Source organism: Notothenia rossii (genome assembly GCF_949606895.1).
Source record: "Notothenia rossii genome assembly, chromosome: 3".
Taxonomy (NCBI): Eukaryota; Metazoa; Chordata; class Actinopteri; order Perciformes; family Nototheniidae; genus Notothenia; species Notothenia rossii.
Window position 1 is genome coordinate 73647559 of NC_136901.1, and position 20876 is coordinate 73668434.

General features: G+C 36.6%; 1 protein-coding gene across 1 annotated transcript; it reads left to right on the forward strand.

Annotated features, from left to right (window-relative positions):
• The first annotated feature begins 4759 nt into the window (after positions 1-4759).
• On the forward strand, positions 4760-16846 carry LOC307033704 (uncharacterized protein). The gene is made up of 7 exons (XM_079672248.1): positions 4760-4964; positions 5173-5199; positions 5880-5974; positions 7241-7778; positions 7987-8013; positions 8694-8788; positions 15954-16846. The coding sequence occupies exons 2-7, from the start codon at positions 5194-5196 to the stop codon at positions 16072-16074; spliced, it is 882 nt and encodes a 293-aa protein (XP_079528374.1). The 5' UTR covers positions 4760-4964; positions 5173-5193; the 3' UTR covers positions 16075-16846.
• The last annotated feature ends 4030 nt before the right edge of the window (positions 16847-20876 follow it).

Consider the following 20876-nt stretch of genomic DNA (forward strand, 5'->3'; position numbering starts at 1 on the left):
TTTTTCGCAAAAACACACTTTGAATTATTTTATGATATTTTTAGACACATTTTTTTTCAGATACTACTCAGATATTTATTTTGGATACATTTCAAAATAAAATACCATAGTTGTATATTTTTGCAAAAGACTATATTTTGACTTTTTTTCAACACAATATGCTATGACTTGTTTTCTCATATTTTTCGACAAACTAAACCATTTTTTACGACAAACCCATTTGAATTTGGTTAAAGATACTATATTATATACCCTTTTATGGTATTTTATAGTTTTAGAAAATACTACACAATGATTTTCTATACTTTTGAGTTACTATCCTGTGTGTTTTTGACGTAAAGATACCTGTACTATGACTATGCCTTTTTTCAGAACCAAGTCATTCTCCAGCTGCTTTCACGTCAGCGTAACAACAGCGCAAAATCAGAGCATAACAAAAGTCGTATTTATTTGATTGTTTAATTTAGTTTTTTAAATAAAACAAGATATATGGAGGTTGCTCCTTCCTCCAGCTACACAGGGATTGTTTTCAACAGCACAAAAGATAGTGACCCTCTGATTTGATTTCCTTTATTTGTAGTTTCATTACTGATACATGACCTTGTCAGAAACCATTGTCTCAGCACACATTGTAATTATTTTTCACATGGAGCTTTAAGAATTGGCACAAACCATATACAAATAAAAATACCTGTTTACAGGATTGATTTAAAACAGAGGAAATAAATTAACACATTTCTGCAAATGGCATGGACACAAGATCAAAACAAAGGGTTGAATCCTGATAAGAAATCATGTCTTTTGTATGTTGTAAACATGTGTTGGTCCTAAATACTTAAGAACCGATCTGAGTAGAGTACTTAGCACGATATGTGCAAACATCAGTTTATACTGAGTCTGTTATTTCCTACTTTGTGAGGAAGAGAAGTTAAAATTAACGAGAAAATACAAAATAACATGTTAAATATACAAAAATGTAATACAAAAATCGAGACGTCTAACACCAGAAGTCCAGTTCCAGCTTCTTCAGGTTTCAAAACATAAGATTGGTCAAGAGTAAGAATTTAAAAAAGCAAACAAATTATTAAAACATAAAATGCGTTTAAGCCCAGAGAATGAGTAAGGCAAGCAAGCTTATACTGTTTATACAGTGAAGATTATTATTTACATTGTGTTCACATCTTATTTATTAACTCTGCCAGCAGTCGAGGTGGAGTTTGTCTCCCCCTAGGGGTTCAAACTAGTGTTACTCCGCAGACAGCAGTGCTGAGTGCAGAAGTAGTATCATGCTTTTAAATCTCTCATTAGAGCTCTTGGAAGAAACCACCATAAAGGCAGTGGCTGGCCACCAGAAGAGCCCACCACAGAACACAAGTCCAGTATGTTGAGAAACACCTGGAGCCTGGTCTGACACTTCCTCCACATCTGGAACAACAGCACGGGGATCAGAAACAAATTCCTCTGTCTCCTGATGCTAATTGTGGTTCAATTATTTCCATATTGCTTCGCTTAATCCTGGTTATGATATACATATTACAACGAGGCAGAGTGTCACCACGCAGCTGGGGAAAAGTGCAGAGCTACTCTGTAACTTTCTAATGTTGAACACAAACAATACACACACCTCTACTGTGATGAAAGTATTGAACGGGGGTTATAGCTTTATCCTAAGAGGCCTGGCTATGAACAACCAAACATACTTTTTAACAACATCTTATGACCAAAAGAACAGAAGTGTGTTAAATAACAGGGTGGAGTCTATATGCAGGTTAACTAAGCCGACACTAAACAAACCACTCCGTCAGCAGTACTGTACGAGATGAAAGTCACATTAAAGCAGTGAGGAAGCAAGTTGCTGAGAGCGAGGCGTTAACTTAGAAGACTCACTCAGGAGATAAACAGGCCGCTGCAGGGCAGCTGAACTCTTCCACAAGCTGAGATGCCCAATATGCAAGAAGTTAAAATAGAGAACCAAAACAGTTTTGATCAAAGTCCTCCAGTAAAGCAAGACAATTGCATAAGCTAGGACATGGGGGGTGAGCAGAGCTGTAGTTATAAGTGGCGACCTTTACGTGTGAAACAGTAATGACGTTTCAACCAACGTCAAGAGCAGATGAGGACCCAGACTTCGAAGCACCCAGAGTTTTTTTAAGAACCATTCAAGAGTAACCCAGAAGACACAAAATGGCGCCAATTATAGCGAGGAAGGAGAAATAATGTAGTATTTACTGGAGTTACTTCACCCAAAATCAGCCTCTATTGAGAATGCCACAATGAGAGCAACAGGAGGTGAATCAATGAGAATGGAAAACTGCAACACGGACAGCTAACGCTCTGTAGGGACAGACAGATGTGTGTAGGGGTAAAAGAAAAAAGGAGCATTTATTAAATGTATGCCTAAACATTATCAGACTAAAAACTTGTCTAAAAAACATGGCCGCCTGTTGAATCTGGGATGAGCTCACAGTAAAGCGTGAGGAAAACATTTGCAACAACCGAGCCAATGTTAAAGAACTGCTCCCAACCCAAGGACAGACAGTGTACCTGCACTTTGCTCTAAAAACTGCAAAAGTGACACATTTTCAGTGCTTGATACATATACAGTGTATATGCGTTGGAGAGAGTGTCGGCCGCTGGATGGATCAGGCCTCATGGCGGCGTCTCTGCATTGTTAGTCGTGGTCTTTTTCTTCACTGGCTTCTTCACTGTCTTGGTTTGAGTCTGAGAGACAGAGGAGGAACAGGTCAAATTAACACAGTTGATTTAACAACTACAAAAGGAAAGGAAAGAGACACAACTATTCAATATAAAAATGGATAGCAGCTCAAACGGTTCAACCTAAGTTGGGTGACACAAAGGGTTTTAGACATCACACAGACTCTTGTCTGGTCTGAAAATAACCCTGACTGAAGTGAATGGGAAACAGAGCAACCATTTGTTGGACAAAAGTGTAATGTAACCCCTTTCCACTTGAGAATATATACTTTTATCAAAACACCTGCATTGGAAATTAAGAACATAAGGTTTGAGAGAAAAGCACATGCAGACACGCCCGCCCCTCCCTACATGCAGATCACGCTGGTTAAAACAGATTACAAAACTAAATGAAACAGCCAAGTGAATTCAGAGTGTGACGTTTAATACTCCTCTTACTTTCGTTTCCTCAAAAGTATGATGCAACTATGGGTGCCGTTCGAATTTACTTGAAAAAACATACTGGCCAAGGTGAAAACCAGTTTGGTCTTGAATTTAGTACACATCAATTAAAAGCCAGGTCCTCTGGTCTTTCTATAGGCTGTTCAACAATCATGGGATGTAATATTAAAAAGCTGCCTAACTGTGGGTATTTGATATTTATAGTATATTTTAACATCATTTGGGGATTTTTCCCAAAGTTTCCTTCTATCAGTCCTTTCCACTTCCTTTGCATTAACAAGCTCAATATATACACAGCCAGTTTATTATGATGTATCTGTTCAAACTGGTTCACTGAACGTGTTTATATTATTTGTTGATTAAGTGTATTGGTATTTGGGGTGAGATATTCCAGGAGGCAGTTGGTTACTAATGTATTCCCCCAATAATCACATCTAATCAAATCCAACATTGACAAGCACAACAACAGGAAAGAGATGATTGGCTCACAGTTGTTGTGGCAACATCTGATTTATTTGTTAAAAGAAGCAAACCTCATTTAGTCAGCTGCTTGATTTGGAAGTTGGAAAAGAAAAGGGATAGGGATTGAAAATAATTAGTGATCGTGAAGATAGTCTATTTTGATTCGCATCTTTAGACTCAAATGCTTTTACATTATTGGTTTTCATTCATAAATATAACATTACTGATTAGGGTAACACATTTTGAATATAATTGACTTGGACTTGGTTGTGAAAACAGTCAGTGGTGAAAAGTACCGAAGTACATTAATGCAAATACTGTACTTAAGTACAATTGTGAAGTACTTGAGTATTTCCATTTTTAGCTACTTTGTACAATTCAGAGGTAAATCTTGTACTTTTACTCCACTACATTTATTTAATACCTTTAGTTACTTGACAGATTTGGATAAATAATGTGAAATATAATCAACACTTAAATCAGACCTGGAGTAAATCCAGCTCTCCTGCAGCATACAAAGTCATTAAAACTAGCTGCACCTTTACCAGCGTTGATAAGGGTTATTATAATAAAAACGTATCATTTATTACTCTGAAAAGGTCCAATCTGCATATTAAGTACTTTTAATTCGGGTACTTTAAGTATATTTTGATGCTAACACTTTTGTACTTTTACTTGAGTAATATTTTGACTGCAGGACTTTTATTTGTAGCAGAGTATTCCTACACTCTGGTTCTTCTACTTTTAATTAATAACACAATCTGGGTACTTCTTCCAGCTCTGAAAACAGTCCTTATATTTTCTGAAATATTGGGATTTTTTTGGTAATTTTCTTTTTTAAGTTGTATCAGTTACTGACAGGAAGTTAACATACTAAGTGAGTGCTTTGAAAGAGAAATAAAGTTACATAAATAAATAAATTAAATGTATGTCTATTGTCTGCTTTGCCTTTGACCCTTGGGATGCATTTTACACACCTTTTGAAGAGAAACGAAAGTGAAACCTATAAGAAACGTCAGGCTCCCACACCACATACGTAAGCAAACTGGGCATGGCGACCAAAGATTGGCCACAACGATTGGCTAAGGGAGGGTTTATAAGCAGCCACTGTAAACAGTTTCTTTGGAAAAAAAATGAAAAGTAATTCTTACAAAACTGAATCGGTAACAGAAATTAGAAGAGAAGTAGTAAAAGGAAAATATAAAATAGTTCCAAAGCAGGGGCTGGCAGAAGGTGATATTAAAATAAACACTAACTTAAATCAAATCGACCAGTTTGATGTAAATGTTTCTGTTGGACAAGACAACCGCCAGCCCCTGCTTTGGCTGGTCTCAGACCCAAATCTGGTGAGTCGGAACATTTTCAATACATTTTCTGCTTATCTACATGTATTGTGTTTTGTTTGTATACTCTCCGTGTTACTTTGAAAAACTGGCCTATAAAGTTCTGTTATGATAAGCATAAAACTAATACAATGTAAAAAACCATTACTAGCCATTACCTTTACTTTTACATTTTTTACCACCTAACTGTTCCGTCTCTTTGTTTCTCCAGAGGGGTTCAGACCTTCTCACCATGCCGGTATGGTTACTCTACATTATTTTATATATATATGTATTGATATTACTGTACATCTGTTTAGCACATTTATTTTACTTTACTTAATTTTATGTCTTAAATTCAAATTTCTAATAACGTTGTCTACTCTTATACATATTTGTTTGAGCACTGATGAAGAGCTTGAGAACTATTTCATTGCCATCAAATGCTTTTCCTGTAACTGCTTATCAAACTTTACAGAAACATTTCAATAGAAGATCATTTCCGTTTTCGTTTTCCATGTCATGTGACCCTTTGATACAAAAATGAAAACAGCATTGTATTAATATACTGGACAAGTGAGACACATCTCTTTTTATTTGATTTCATTCCAGAAACAAAATAAAAAAGTTTGAACTTTTACTGAACATTTTCAATTTGAACAGTATTGCTCAGCTTTACTTGTTGACATACAGGGCTCAAACAAAAGCACAGTGTTGTGCGAGACTGTTGCGCCTGCATACAGTAGCTTGGTCTTTGTTTAACTGAAACTAAAATGCAGGATGGAAAAAGAAGCTTTAGAAAACGAAGCACTACCTCAAATGTGCATGCAGCAATACCACAGGCAAAGCATTCAGCCGTTCCTAACAGACGTGTTTTCCACTAATGACAATAAAGACTTTAACATCAGAAGATGGTAACATTTTGTTTTCTCCACTCAGATGGACAGAAGCAGACAAGAAGTTCCACAAGTGCCTGAGAGTGAAGAGATGTCTTCATCCCCTTCCACCGAGCCAGAACCCTCCTCACTCCAAAGGTATCGTCTAAGAAATAAAATGCTGTATTAACTGAAACTAGTTAAGTAGTAGTTACTAGGTATTGGGTCCCATGGAACTGGGTCAAGTAAATGTAAAAATACAGCTTTCAGTGGGTCGAATGAGTCGATCATAGCCAACTTTAATATTTATTTTTCTCTAACATTGATCACTCTGCATTCAAGTTACAGAAAGAGACTTAACACGTCACCACAACTTGATATTTAACAGCTTGTTTTTATTTATCTTTGTCTAAACCTTCTTCAGATCTCAATGCAAAATATTAACCCATGAAAGTAAACTTGCACAACTGATCATTTCGGGTTTTTTTGCCTGGCTGTGTAATTGTACTGAACTCCAGTATATAAAGTAGGCAAGGCAAGTTTATTTATAGACGGGGCATAGCTAAACGCTGCTTCTCCATGTTTAGTTCTGACTCTTGGAACAGAGAGCAGACTCGTCCCAGAGGACCTGAGACTCCTGGATGGTTCATGCACAAGACCGTTAATATAATTTGGTCCTAAACCATTCAGTGATTTAAAAACCAGCAGCAGTACTTTCAAATCAATTCTTTGACACACAGGAAGCCAGTGTAAAGACTTCAGAACAGGAATTGATGTGATCCTCTCTGTTAGTGTTAGTGAGGACTCGAGCAGCAGTGTTCTGAATCAGCTGCAGCTTTCTAATGGATTCTTTAGTGAGACCTGTGAAGACACCATTACAGTAGTCCAGTCTACTGAAGATAAAAGCATGGACAAGTTTTTCTGAATCCTGTTGTGACATTAATCTTTTAATCCGACATATATTCTTCAGGTGATCGTATGCAGACTTAATCATTGTTCTAATGTGACTGTTAAAATTCAGGTCAGAGTCCATCACTACACCTAGACTTCTAGCTTTATTTGTTGTTTTGAAGTCTGCCCACTGAAGCTCTGCGATGACTTTTATTCGTTCCTCCTTTGCTCCAAAAACAATAATCTCAGTTTTCTTTTTGTTCAATTTGAGAAAGTCCCTACTCATCCAGTCATCTGAAAGTAGCATTATCATGGTTTGTTTCTATTCACAACAGGAAGAGATCTTCAATCCAACACATCGCCCTTTAGCACACTTAGCAAAGTTAAATCAGCCATTGACAATCTGTTAGCTTTTGACAATATGCTTTATGAATTCAGTACATGCAGCATTTTTGTGCTAAACAGTTAAATAACAATCTTAAGCATATTGTTTTGTCCTGTGAATAAAGTAAAACCTTTATATTTATTTTCCAGGGAAGAAGACGAGCATCCGGAAGATCGTCCCTGTGCCATTGATTCTAATTCAGGGACGTCAACAACAGCAAATAAACAAAATATGTCGTCTGCAAATCTCATACCAATCACCATGAATAATGAAGCTATAAATGTTTCTGACAAAAAGTCAAGTATTAATCGAGAAATGAAACGTAACTTAGGTATAGAAGAAACATCGGCCATGCCACCTTCCTTAAAAAGACGTCTTAAGGATCAGGGTAATCAATATGCTGCAGAAATGAAAAGTGGTGGAATTCAGATGTTCGATGAGGTTCAACAAAGCGATGTCGCAACACAAACGGAGAGGATCTTATGTGAAAATATAAATGAAACTTTGCAGAGACGTCCAACTGAAGTTAAAAACAATGATTTAAACACCCATCATAGTCCATGTTTGATAAGCGAAGCTGATATTGATCCCACTGACCTAAATCCAATCGACCAGTTTGATTTAAATGTTTCTATTGGACAAGACGACTGCCAGTCCCTGCTTGGGCCGGTCTCAGACCCAAATCTGGTGAGTCAGAACACTTTCAATACATTTTCTGTTTCTCTACATGTATTGTGTTTTGTTTGTATATTCTCCGTGTAACTTTGAAAAACTGGCCTATAAAGTTCTGTTATGATAAGCATAAAACTAATACAATGTAAAAAACCATTACTAGCCATGACCTTTACTTTTACATTTTTTACCACCTAACTGTTCCGTCTCTTTGTTTCTCCAGAGGGGTTCAGACCTTCTCACCATGCCGGTATGGTTACTCTACATTATTATATATATATATGTATTGATATTACTGTACATCTGTTTAGCACATTTATTTTACTTTACTTAATTTTATGTCTTAAATTCAAATTTCTAATAACGTTGTCTACTCTTATACATATTTGTTTGAGCACTGATGAAGAGCTTGAGAACTATTTCATTGCCATCAAATGCTTTTCCTGTAACTGCTAATCAAACTTTACAGAAAAATTTTAATAGAAGATAATTTCCGTTTTCGTTTTCCATGTCATGTGACCCGTTGATACAAAAATGAAAACAGCATTGTATTAATATACTGGACAAGTGAGACACATCTCTTTTTATTTGATTTCATTCCAGAAACAAACAAAAAAAGTTTTAACTTTTACTGAACATTTTCAATTTGAACAGTTGTGCTCAGCTTTACTTGTTGACATACAGGGCTCAAACAAAAGCACAGTGTTGTGCGAGACTGTTGCGCCTGCATACGGTAGGTTGGTCTTTGTTTAACTGAAACTAAAATGCAGGATGGAAAAAGAAGCTTTAGAAAATGAAGCACTACCTCAAATGTGCATGCAGCAATACCACAGGCAAAGCATTCAGCCGTTCCTAACAGACGTGTTTTCCACTAATGACAATAAAGACTTTATCATCAGAAGATGGTAACATTTTGTTTTCTCCACTCAGACGGACAGAAGCAGACTAGAAGATCCACAAGTGCCTGAGAGTGAAGAGATGTCTTCATCCCCTCCCACCGAGCCAGAACCCTCCTCACTCCAAAGGTATCGTCTAAGAAATAAAATGCTGTATTAACTGAAACTAGTTAAGTAGTAGTTACTAGGTATTGGGTCCCATGGAATTGAGTCAAGTAAATGTAAAAATACAGCTTTCAGTGGGTCGAATGAGTCGATCATAGCCAACTTTAATATTTATTTTTCTCTAACATTGATCAGTCTGCATTCAAGTTACAGAAAGAGACTTAACACGTCACCACAACTTGATATTTAACAGCTTGTTTTTATTTATCTTTGTCTAAACCTTCTTCAGATCTCAATGTAAAATATAAACATGTGAAAGTAAACTTACGCAACTGATCATTTCGTTTTTTTATCCTCACTGTGTTATTGTACTGAACTCCAGTATATAGCATTATATATATATATATATATATATATATATATATATATATATATATATATATATATATATATATATATATATATATATATATATAGTTTGTTTCTATTCACAACAGGAAGAGATCTTCAATCCAACACATCGCCCTTTAGCACACTTAACAAAGTTAAATCAGCCATTGACAATCTGTTAGCTTTTGACAATACACTTTATGAATTCAGTACATGCAGCATTTTTGTGCTAAAAGTTAAATAACAATCTTAAGCATATTGTTTTGTCCTGTGAATAAAGTAAAACCTTTATCTTTATTTTGTAGGGAAAAAGACCAGCATCAGGAAGATCATCCCTGTGCCATTGATTCTAATTCAATGACATCAACAACAGCCAATATACCAAAGGTGTTGCTTCCAAACACCATGAATAATTTGAATAAACTACTAAATATGTCTGTCCCTAAGTTACTTTATGATCATGTAATGAAACGTAATTCAGAAATAGAAACTGGATTCAGTATTGATGTAGCGTGTGCCGGTATACCTTTCCAAATGTTCCTAAAACACCGTCCTAAGGACAACCATAAACAATATGCATATGCTGTTGTTGAAAAGACAGATTTTAAAACAGAATTTGAGTATCCTCGTAATAAAAAACACAGTGAGGACATTTTAGTTGAAAAACTTGATAATTTTTTGCGGAAATGTGGAACCAAAGTTTGGTCCATTTTTATATATACCTATAATAGTCCATGTTTAAAGAGACGAGGTAACAAACGTAGCTGTATGTTTCAATTGATAGAGAAAGCCTATCAATGGCACAGTAAATGGCCTGGCATAGTGACTACAGTGTGCTTCGAAGTGCATTGGGGACTATGTGGACCAGGTATCTTTACAAAACAAGATGTCTCAAGTTGGTTAGATGATTACAGTGCTCTTTACCCAGATGTTAACTTGTGCACGGAAGTCCGCTTTACCCTGGACAAAAAAAAACTAGAACAGGAATATAAAGCTACCCTTATTAACGAAAATGTTAAAGATAGACAGAAAGATGCACAAGAAGCCTTTGAATCTGTTTACAATGCTTTTCGTGAGTTGGCTAACCGTTCTGACGGATTTCTGAAAAGTCAGCATTTGAAGCGTGGATTGGAATGCATTGACTCACTCAAATTACCCACAGACTCCCCTGATACTGAAACTTGGAGAAATATTTTGATTAAATGGGTTGACTATAGTTCTTTTAAAAACAAATTAACATCAGATTTCAACTATAAAGAAGTCGAACACGCTATGAGAGATATTAGGTTAGATCTGGGTAACAGCGGCCCCTTTCAGATTTACCAGGTCCCGCCGGGCGCTGAGGTGGATTCGAGAGATTCTATTCAATTGATTAATACTTAATTTTGGTCACAATTTATATTTATATTTAATTTAATTTTCATTTAATATATATATTTGAATTTAATAAAACATTGACCTTAACCTTTTGTAGTTAAACAAAGGTTTTGGGGCTTTTTTGAAACACTCAATGGCTTTCAGACTCTGTTGAATTATTACTATTGGTACAGGTTTTGGAGGGATGCTTTTTTAAAATTTGATAATATAATAACGTTGGGTTCCAATTGTAATTAGTGCTCTAATTATTATTTTAGTTATTATATAACTCAAGTGTTTGTCTGGATGTTTGTTGTCTGCATCTGTCCTGAGCTCTTAAATAAAATAAATAATAAAAACTTGCATTGAAACTGTGTTGGCTTTGTTCAGGTTCAGGTTCAGGTTATTTATTTGTACCTGTAGGTAGATTCTGTTTGCAGAGAAAAATACACAAGGGTTCCATCCTGACACTAAAAACAAACACAAACAACAGACACATCTCTAAAGGACAAGTAAAGGTGTTCCCTCATTAGCAACTAAATGTCTCTGCCTGTTCAACAGGTGTGTGGACATGAACGAGACACGTAAGTATAGGCGAGGACAAAGAAATGGACAAAGAGAAAAAAAAGGGTGGATGGAGTAAAGGCAGGAAGGACATAATCCACATTTGACTATACCCCAAAATCAGCAACTGGATCTGAGTTGAGTAACATAATGCAGAATTTGACAGGACAAAGTAGTTTGAACTATACTTGTTCCTTTATGTTACCTAACAATATAGAAGAAGGGGGAAGGGAACAGCCATTCAGTCGTTGTGCGTCTTTGTCACAGGAAAAAACCTCTCTGCCTCTGATACGCCTGCACAGGTGTGGGATTTCTGAGAAGTTTAGAGGTGTTTTCATTTTTGGTATAAAGTTGTTGTTTTTTCGTTGTGTCCCTGAGACACTTCGCCTTCTCCTGTGGGGATTGTCCACAGTATTGAGTATGTAAGTTGCTTTGGATAAAAGCGTCTTAACAAGTAACATGTAATGTAAACATATTTCTGACATACTACTATGTCTTACTTACTATGATGTTTTTAAAAAAATATTATACAATTTGCTATTATTGCACGTCGCTTTTGATAAAAGCGTCAGCTAAATGGAAAGTCATGCTGTGACCTTTTCTCAGATATCTCATGAAACACGACAGTAACATTTTCTATCTTTCCACATTCTATACTTAGACTTTTTTTCAGACTTTCAATTATATCACCTTTTTTTGACATCTTTTGACATACTCTACAATTAATTGTTCATCTCAATATACTAAGACTTTTAATGATTTGTTTCCCAAATACTTTTCTATGATTTTAACAATCATACCAAGATTGTTTCATGACATCCTATACCATGACTTTTTAACATTTGTGTGATACTACATTGCGATTGTTATTCATTATAAAACGGACAAGTAAAATCAAGCAATCTGATTGGTTCTTAGCCGTGATATACTGAGCGTATACCACGGGTAGAATTGTAAGTTACTTTTCACAACAAGTCAGTATCCCTCCGCGTCTGAGAAAGACAGTATACCGTTGGGTTGAAAAGCAATTTCATACTGGAACAAGAAAGCAGCGGAGAAGTAACGGGGCAGAAAGCCTCCTTTTTACGCAGCGGTCCAGACATAGAAATCAAACGGCAAAAGATATTCAGTGTGCAGTTCCTTTGGCATTAGGGCAGGGGTATCTAGATACTTTCCAAGCTTTAACATAATGAATTGTGCTACTTTTAAAGCAAGCAACGATGTTTTCAAATCTGTAATCAAAGAGGTCCGCAAAAACGCTATCGACCAATCAGATTGCTTGATTTGACTTGTCAGTTTTATAAATATATTTAAATTTCTTCCGTTACGAAACAAACTTACAAAGCATAAAATGGAAACATTTAAGATTAACTTCGACCTCCGGGGGGGTCTTACTATAGTATGGAGGAGTGGATTGAGCAGTGCCTATCAACAGGGGAAAAAAGCACCTAAACTACGACATGCAGAGCTACGTGAAGAGCACGTAGACCAACTGGAAAAGTACCACCATTCAAAAGCTTTCTGATGCGGGTCTTGAAACAAAGCAGAGAAATGATGACAGTTAGTGGCCACAGGTGCGAAAGCTCTCTCCAGAGCTACTGGAAGCCCAATCTCGGGGACCGGAGAAAGTGGAGCAATATTCTCGCCACGCCAAGCAACAGCCTCGAACAACCTATACAAGTGACCACGTAAGCCATGCTACTGATGTTGGACAGTTTTTCAGTGGATGCACAATAAACAGCAACATACACATTAATGTAAATAAACAGCCAAATAATGGATCAACGCTCTCTGTCTAATATGTTCGCTTGCTGTTAGTGTTGTTGCATAGCAACCACCTTGCACTCAGGGCCGCCTTAATGCACGGGCTGACCTGGGCTGAAGCCCAGGGGCCTACGGAGATCGGGGGCCTATCATGAGCCAATTAAAAAATTTTTTTTTTTTTTTTTTAAATCTTTTTTTTTTATTTCGGGTGTTTTTTTATTTTTTTAAATAAACAAATTCTTGGCTTTCAGAATAGGAAACTTTCATTTCCAAAATCACACGATAAATACATTTTTGAATCTTGTAAAGGGAAGACAACAGCTCTCCCTCGCCACTCTGCTGTTCCACAGCGCCGCCCCCCTCCCTCCACTGAAATTATTATTGTAAGACGTAGAGTAATGATAGATAACACAGCAAGGTCCGTTACAGTTTGTTTTCATCTGATTTTAAAAAAACAAAGTCTTGGCTTTCAGAATATTAAACTTGTTTCGGCAAATTCAGATGATAAATACAACTTTGAAGCTTGTAACGGCATAATTACAAGCGGAGAACGGAGTAACGTAACGTCACAGCAGGCATAACAACAGCCGATGTTTCTCGTGAGGGTTTTCCCCGGGAAACAAACACAATACACACAAACGCAAATATACACAAACACCCACACGTCAGAATGAGAATATGTTTCACATGTGACTTATTCAAATTGCGAGTGATTGAGTGAAGAAAAAGTTTCAGTGGCGCTCGGAAAAGGAAATTGTTGAGGGAAAAGGAGTTTCGAGACAAGCAGCTGTTACAAAAAATGCCGACGCTTACAGGTTATTTTAAACCTGTAGGCCAGGATGAGGAGGAAGGACAGATGAGTTCTGTACCAAGCGGTAGCGGTGCCGGCCGCGGGGCCTCGGAGACAAGTAGGCCGTCTGGTTCTGATAGCGATGGAGTAGCGAGAGAGGAAAAACAGACAGGAGGGACATTATCTGTTGGAGGAGATGGAGAGGACGACGAGGACTTGCTACGTGGAGGGGAGCCAACGGCAACTGGACAAATACATGAGGGAGGCCCGATACGTCACTCATATGGAGGAGAGGACCAGGCGCGTGTAGAGCAGAGTGGAGAAGTGCGATCACAGAGCCTGCCGAGGCTATAAATGACTTTGATTTGTTGTTTAAATAGGGGGCCTACAAAAACTATCAGCCCCAGGGCCTGATGGCAGGTTAAGGCGGGCTTGCTTGCACTATGTTTTGTGCAGAAGGCAACGGAGGCGCTATTTTATTTTGAACATCATTATTTACTGATAAAAACTATTTAAATTAGAGTGTGTATTTTTATTTCATATTGCCACACTTGGTAACCGTTTTATAAAAGCAATAGCTCACTTCAGGCCGTGATATATGCTCATTATATCACAGCTAAGGGGGTTGTCGACCCTCCGCTTCGCGTCGGGCCGAACCACGCCCCTTAGCTGTGATATAATGAGCATATACCACGGCCTGTCGTGAGCTATTGCTTAAACATAACATGCCTTCTTATGATTTTATTTCAAATACAATGACATGACTTATTTCAGAATGTTTCAACATATTCACTTTGACTTATTTTAAACCTGCGCTACTATGACTTTGTATGATGGGATTTTCTATGATTTTCTTTCAACATACTAAACTTTGACTTTACATTTTTCAACATACTATAATAGTATGTTGAAAAATGTAATGTATGATCAAAGCTCATAGTATAGTATGATTTATTATTATGTTCACAACATACTATATTCTATGATATTCTATGACATTGCACAAAATACATTCATTTCATTTTTTCCACCAAAATACACTTTGAATTCTTATATGATATTGTTCCACATGCTTTGACCTTTTTCGTCAAACCGGCTTGATTTTCAAGATGTTTTTCAACAAATTGACATTTATTTCCAGATAATACTCTTCAAAATACAATACCATAGTTTTAAATATTTTTGAAAAGACTATATTTTGACTTTTTTTCAACACAATATGCTATGACTTGTTTTCTGATATTTGTGGACACACTTAACAGTTTTTACGACAAACTCTTTTGAATTTTGTTAAACATGCTATACTAAACCTTTGTATGGTATTTTATAGTTTTAGAAATACTACACTATGATTTTCTCTATTTTTGACGTAAAGATGCCTGAACTATGACTATGCCTTTTTTCAGAACCAAGTCTTTCTCCAGCTGCTTTCACTTCAGACACAACAGTGCAAAATCAGAGCACTGCGTTACATTACAAAAGTCGTATTTATTTGATTGTTTTCATTTAGTTTTTTTAATAACCAAGATGTATGGATGTTGCTCCTTCCTCCAGCTACACAGGGATTGTTTTCAACAGCACAAAAGATAGTGACCCTCTGATTTGATTTCATTTATTAGTAGTTTCATTACTGATACATGACCTTGTCAGAAACCATTGTCTCAGCACACATTGTAATTATTTTTCACATGGAGCTTTAAGAATTGGCACAAACCATATACAAATGAAAATCCCTGTTTACAGGATTGATTTAAAACAGAGGAAATAAATTAACACATTTCTGCAAATAGCATGGACACAAGATCAAAACAAGGGTTGAATCCTGATAAGAAATCATGTCTTTTGTATGTTGTAAACAAGAACCGGTCTGAGTAGAGTTACTTAGCACGATACGTGCAAACATCAGTTTATACTGAGTCTGTTATTTCCTACTTTGTGATGAAGAGAAGTTAAAACTAACAAGAAAATACAAAACAACATGTTAAATATACAAAAATTAAATACAAAAATCAAGACGTCTAACACCAGAAGTCCACACTGAAGTTCCAGCTTCTTCAGGTTTCAAAACATAAGATTGGTCAAGAGTAAGAATTAAAAAAAGCTCACAAATTATTAAAACATTAAATGTGTTTAAGCCCAGAGAATGAGTAAGGCAAGCAAGCTTATAATGTTTATACAGTGAAGATTACTATTTACATTGTGTTCACATTTTATCTATTAACTCTGCCAGCAGTTGAGGTGGGGTTTGTCTCCCCCTAGGGGTTCAAATGCATTAATTATTGGATTTCATTCATAAATATAACATTACTAATGGAGGGTTGTAAGCTCACACAGCTCCAACACCATCGTGAAGTTTGCTGACGACACGACCGTCATCGGCCAGATCACCGACGGCAACGAGACGGCGAGAGGAGGTCGGGAAACTGACATCTTGGTGACAGGATAACAACCTCCATCTCAACGTCAGCAAAACCAAGGAGCTGATTGTGGATTACAGGAAGCAGCAGAGAGAGGGTCACGCCCCCATCGCCATCAATGGGACTACGGTTTTCTCATCACCACCATCACCAAAAAAGCTCGACAGCGGCTCCTCTTCCTCCGCAGGCTGAGGAGGTTCAACATGGACTCCAGGATACTCTGCAACTTCTACAGGTGCACCATAGAGAGTATCCTGACTGGCTGCATCACGGCCTGGTACGGCAGCTGCACAGGCCTCAATCGTAAGGCTTTACAGAGGGTGGAGAAAACTGCACAGAACATCACCAGGACGGAGCTGCCATCCATGGAGGGTCTTTACTCCCAGCGGCTCAGGAAGAAATCCCTCAGGATTATAAAAGACTCCCATGACCCCAGCCACACACTGTTCAGTCTGCTGCCGTCTGGCAGGCGGTACCGCAGCATCTGGACTAAAACCACCAGAATCAGGGACAGTTTCATCCCACAGGCCATAAGACTGTTAAACACCTGAACTTGAAACAATATCATAACATTAATCTGGCTGCTACTTAGAAATTATGTATCTAATATATCATTCAATCACTTGCACTTTTTCACTTTTTTTTACTATTTTTCCTTTTGTATTTACTTATTACTTGCACTATTTTGTTGTGTTTATCTGTTTTATTGTGTTGCACTGTTGGAGGGGACCTAAGATTTTCATCGTCATAGCTACACTGTAGCTATGCACGTATGACAAATAAAAGCCTTGAAACCTTGAAGGGTAACACATTTTGAATATAATTGACTTGGACTTGGTTGTCAGTGGTGGAAAGTACCTAGTACATTTACTCAAGTACATAAGTTTGTAAAGTACTTATACTTTACTTGAGTGTTTCCAGCTAGTTTGTACAATTCAGAGGTACATCTTGTACTTTTACTCCACTACATTTATTCAATACCTTTTTAAATACTTGACAGATTTGGATTAATATTGTGAAATATAATCAACACTTAAAGGTCCCCTATACTGTTTTTCATCAATATATTATAGGTCTCAGATACAAAACATGTCTCTGAAGTGTTTGACTCTAAATACCAAACAGATCGTGCATTGCAGCATCCATAAAACCCTCTGTTTCAACCCTGTTTCAAAAGTGCTGATTCTCTGTCTGTTACTTTAGATGAACATAAGGAGCCACTCCCCACGCCCCTCTGAGTGATATTTGGTTAAAAAGAACACAATGGTGCTCTAGGAGAAGATTCAGGTGATAAGGTGTGGGGGGGGGGGGGGGGGGGGGGGGTTACCTCGGTGGTTATTAAGGTTAAGGGTTTATTATAATAAAAATATATCATATATATTACTCTGGGCACATCTGCATATTAAGTACTTTTACTTTTGATACTTTAAGTATATTTTGATGCTAACACTTTTGTACTTTTACTTGAGTAACATTTTGACTTCAGGACTTTTATTTGTAACAGAGTATTCCTACACTCTGGTTCTTCTACTTTTAATTAAAAACACAATCTGAGTACTTCTTCCAGCTCTGAAAACAGTCCTTATATTTTCTGAAATATTGGGATTTTTGTTTGTAATTTTCTTTTTTAAGTTGTATCAGTTACTGGCAGGAAGTTAACATACTAAGTGAGTGCTTTGAAAGAGAAATACATTTACATAAATAAATAAATTAAATGTATGTCGATTGTCTGCCTTTGCCCCTTGGGATGCAGGAAAGGTTTTGTTTTACACACCTTTTGAAGAAAAACGAAAGTGAAACCTATAAGAAACATCAGGCTCCCTGCCACACATCTGCATACGTAAGCAAACTGGGCATGGCGACCAAAGATTGGCCACAACGATTGGCTAAGCGAGGGTTTCTAAGCAGCCACTTCATACAGTTTCTTTGAAAACAAATGGTAGTTTGTTTTTCCCGTGCAGAAAGAAGAAGAGAAGGAGTAAAAGGAACATTTAGAATTTATCCAAAGCACGGGCTGGCAAATCTTGTTACTTTCATTAAAATAAACACTGACTTAAATCTAATCGACCAGTTTGATTTAACTAAATTACATAAAAACAACTTGCATCTCTGGAATCTTTGTGTTGGCCACGACAACTGTCAGCCCCTGCTTTGGCGGGTCTTGGACCCAACTCTGGTGAGTCAAAACATGTTCACTACATTTTCAGTGTTATCTATCTCCTGTGTTTTGTTTGTCAATGTTAGGGTTAGGTTTAGAACTTTGAAAAACTATAACGTTTTGTTATGATAAGCATAAAACTAATAAAACGTAAAAAGCCATACAAACTTTTACTTTTACATTTGTTACCACCTAACTGTTCTGTCTCTTTGCGTTTAGACCTTCTCACCATGCAGGTACTCTACACTATTTTATTTGTATATATACATACATATGTATATATTGAAATTACTGTACATCTGTTTAGCACATTTATTTTTTATTTACTTAAGCTTCTGCACTATTTTATGTCTTAAATTCAAATGTTTTACAAATCTACTTTTATACATATTTGTTTGAGCACTGATGGGAAGAGCTTGAAATCCAAGCATTTCATTGCCATCAAATGCTTTTCCTGTAACTGCTTATCAAACTTTACAGAAACATTTGAATAGAGGATCATTTCCGTTTTCCATGCCATGTGTCCCGTTGATACAAAAATGAAAACAGCATTATATTAATATACTGGACAAGTAAGACACATCTCTTTTTATTTGATTTCATTCCAGAAACAAAACCTTAAAAAAAAACTTTTACTGAACAATTAAAATGTGAACAGTATTGCTCAGCTTTACTTGTTGACATACAGAGCTCAAACATTACCACAGACAAAGCATTCAGCCGTTCCTAACAGACGTGTTTTCCACTAATGACAATAAAGACGTTAACATCAGAAGATGGTAACATTTTGTTTTCTCCACTCAGACGGACAGAAGCAGACAACAAGATCCACAAGTGCCTGAGAGTGAAGAGATGTCTTCATCCCCTCCCACCGAGCCAGAACCCTCCTCACCCCAAAGGTATCGTCTAAGAAATAAAATGCTGTATTAACTGAAACTAGTTAAGTAGTAGTTACTAGGTATTGGGTCCCATGGAACTGAGTCAAGTAAATGTAAAAATACAGCTTTCAGTGGGTCGAATGAGTCGATCATAGCCAACTTTAATATTTATTTCATCTAACATTGATCACTCTGCATTCAAGTTACAGAAAGAGACTTAACACGTCACCACAACTTGATATTTAACAGCTTGTTTTTATTTATCTTTGTCTAAACCTTCTGCCGATCTCGATGCAAAATATAAACATGCATAAGTCAACTTACGCAACTGATCATTTCGTTTTTTTATCCTGACTGTGTTATTGTACTGAACTCCAGTATATAGCATTATATATATATATAGTTTGTTTCTATTCACAACAAGAAGAGATCTTCAATCCAACACATCGCCCTTTAGCACACTTAACTAAGTTAAATCAGCCATTGACAATCTGTTAGCTTTTGACAATATGCTTTATGAATTCAGTACATGCATTATTTTTGTGCTAAACAGTTAAATAACAATCTTAAGCATATTGTTTTGTCCTGTGAATAAAGTAAAACCTTTATATTTTTGTTTTCCAGGAAAGAAGACCAGCATCCGGAAGATCGTCCCTGTGCCATTGATTCTAATTCAGGGACGTCAACAACAGCAAATAAACAAAATATGTCGTCTGCAAATCTCATACCAATCACCATTAATAATGAAGCTATAAATGTTTCTGACAAAAAGTCAAGTATTAATCGAGAAATGAAACTTAACTTAGGTATAGAAGAAACATCGGCCATGCCACCTTCCTTAAAAAGACGTCTTAAGGATCAGGGTAATCAATATGCTGCAGAAATGAAAAGTGGTGGAATTCAGATGTTCGATGAGGTTCAACAAAGCGATGTCGCAACACAAACGGAGAGGATCTTATGTGAAAATATAAATGAAACTTTGCAGAGACGTCCAACTGAAGTTAAAAACAATGATTTAAACACCCATCATAGTCCATGTTTGATAAGCGAAGGTGATATTGATCCCACTGACCTAAATCCAATCGACCAGTTTGATGTAAATGTTTCTGTTGGACAAGACGACTGCCAGCCCCTGCTTTGGCCGGTCTCAGACCCAAATCTGGTGAGTCAGAACACTTTCAATACATTTTCTGTTTCTCTACATGTATTGTGTTTTGTTTGTATATTCTCCGTGTAACTTTGAAAAACTGGCCTGTAAAGTTTTGTTATGAAAAGCATAAAACTAATACAACGTAAAAAGCCATACAAACTTTTACTTTTAAATGTTTGACCACCCAACTGTTCTGTCTCTTTGTTTCTCCAGAGGGGTTCAGACCCTCTCCCCATGCAGGTAAGGTTACTCTACATTATTTTATTTATATATATTGAAGTTACTGAACATCTGTTTAGCACATTTATTTTAATTTACTTCAGCTTCTGCACTATTTTATGTCCTAAATTCTCATTTTTACTTAGGTTATCTACTCTTATACATATTTGTATGAGCACTGATGAAGAGCTTGAGAATTAAGCATTTCATTGCCATCAAATGCTTTTCCTGTAACAGCTTATCAAACTTTACAGAAACATTTGAATAGAAGATCATTTCCGTTTCCGTTTTCCATGTCATTGTTAAAAAATGAAAACGGCTCTTTTTATTTGATTTAATTCCAGAAACAAACAAAAAGCATTTGAAGTTTTACAGAACATTTTCAATTTGAAGAGTATTGCTCAGCTTTACTTATTGACATACAGG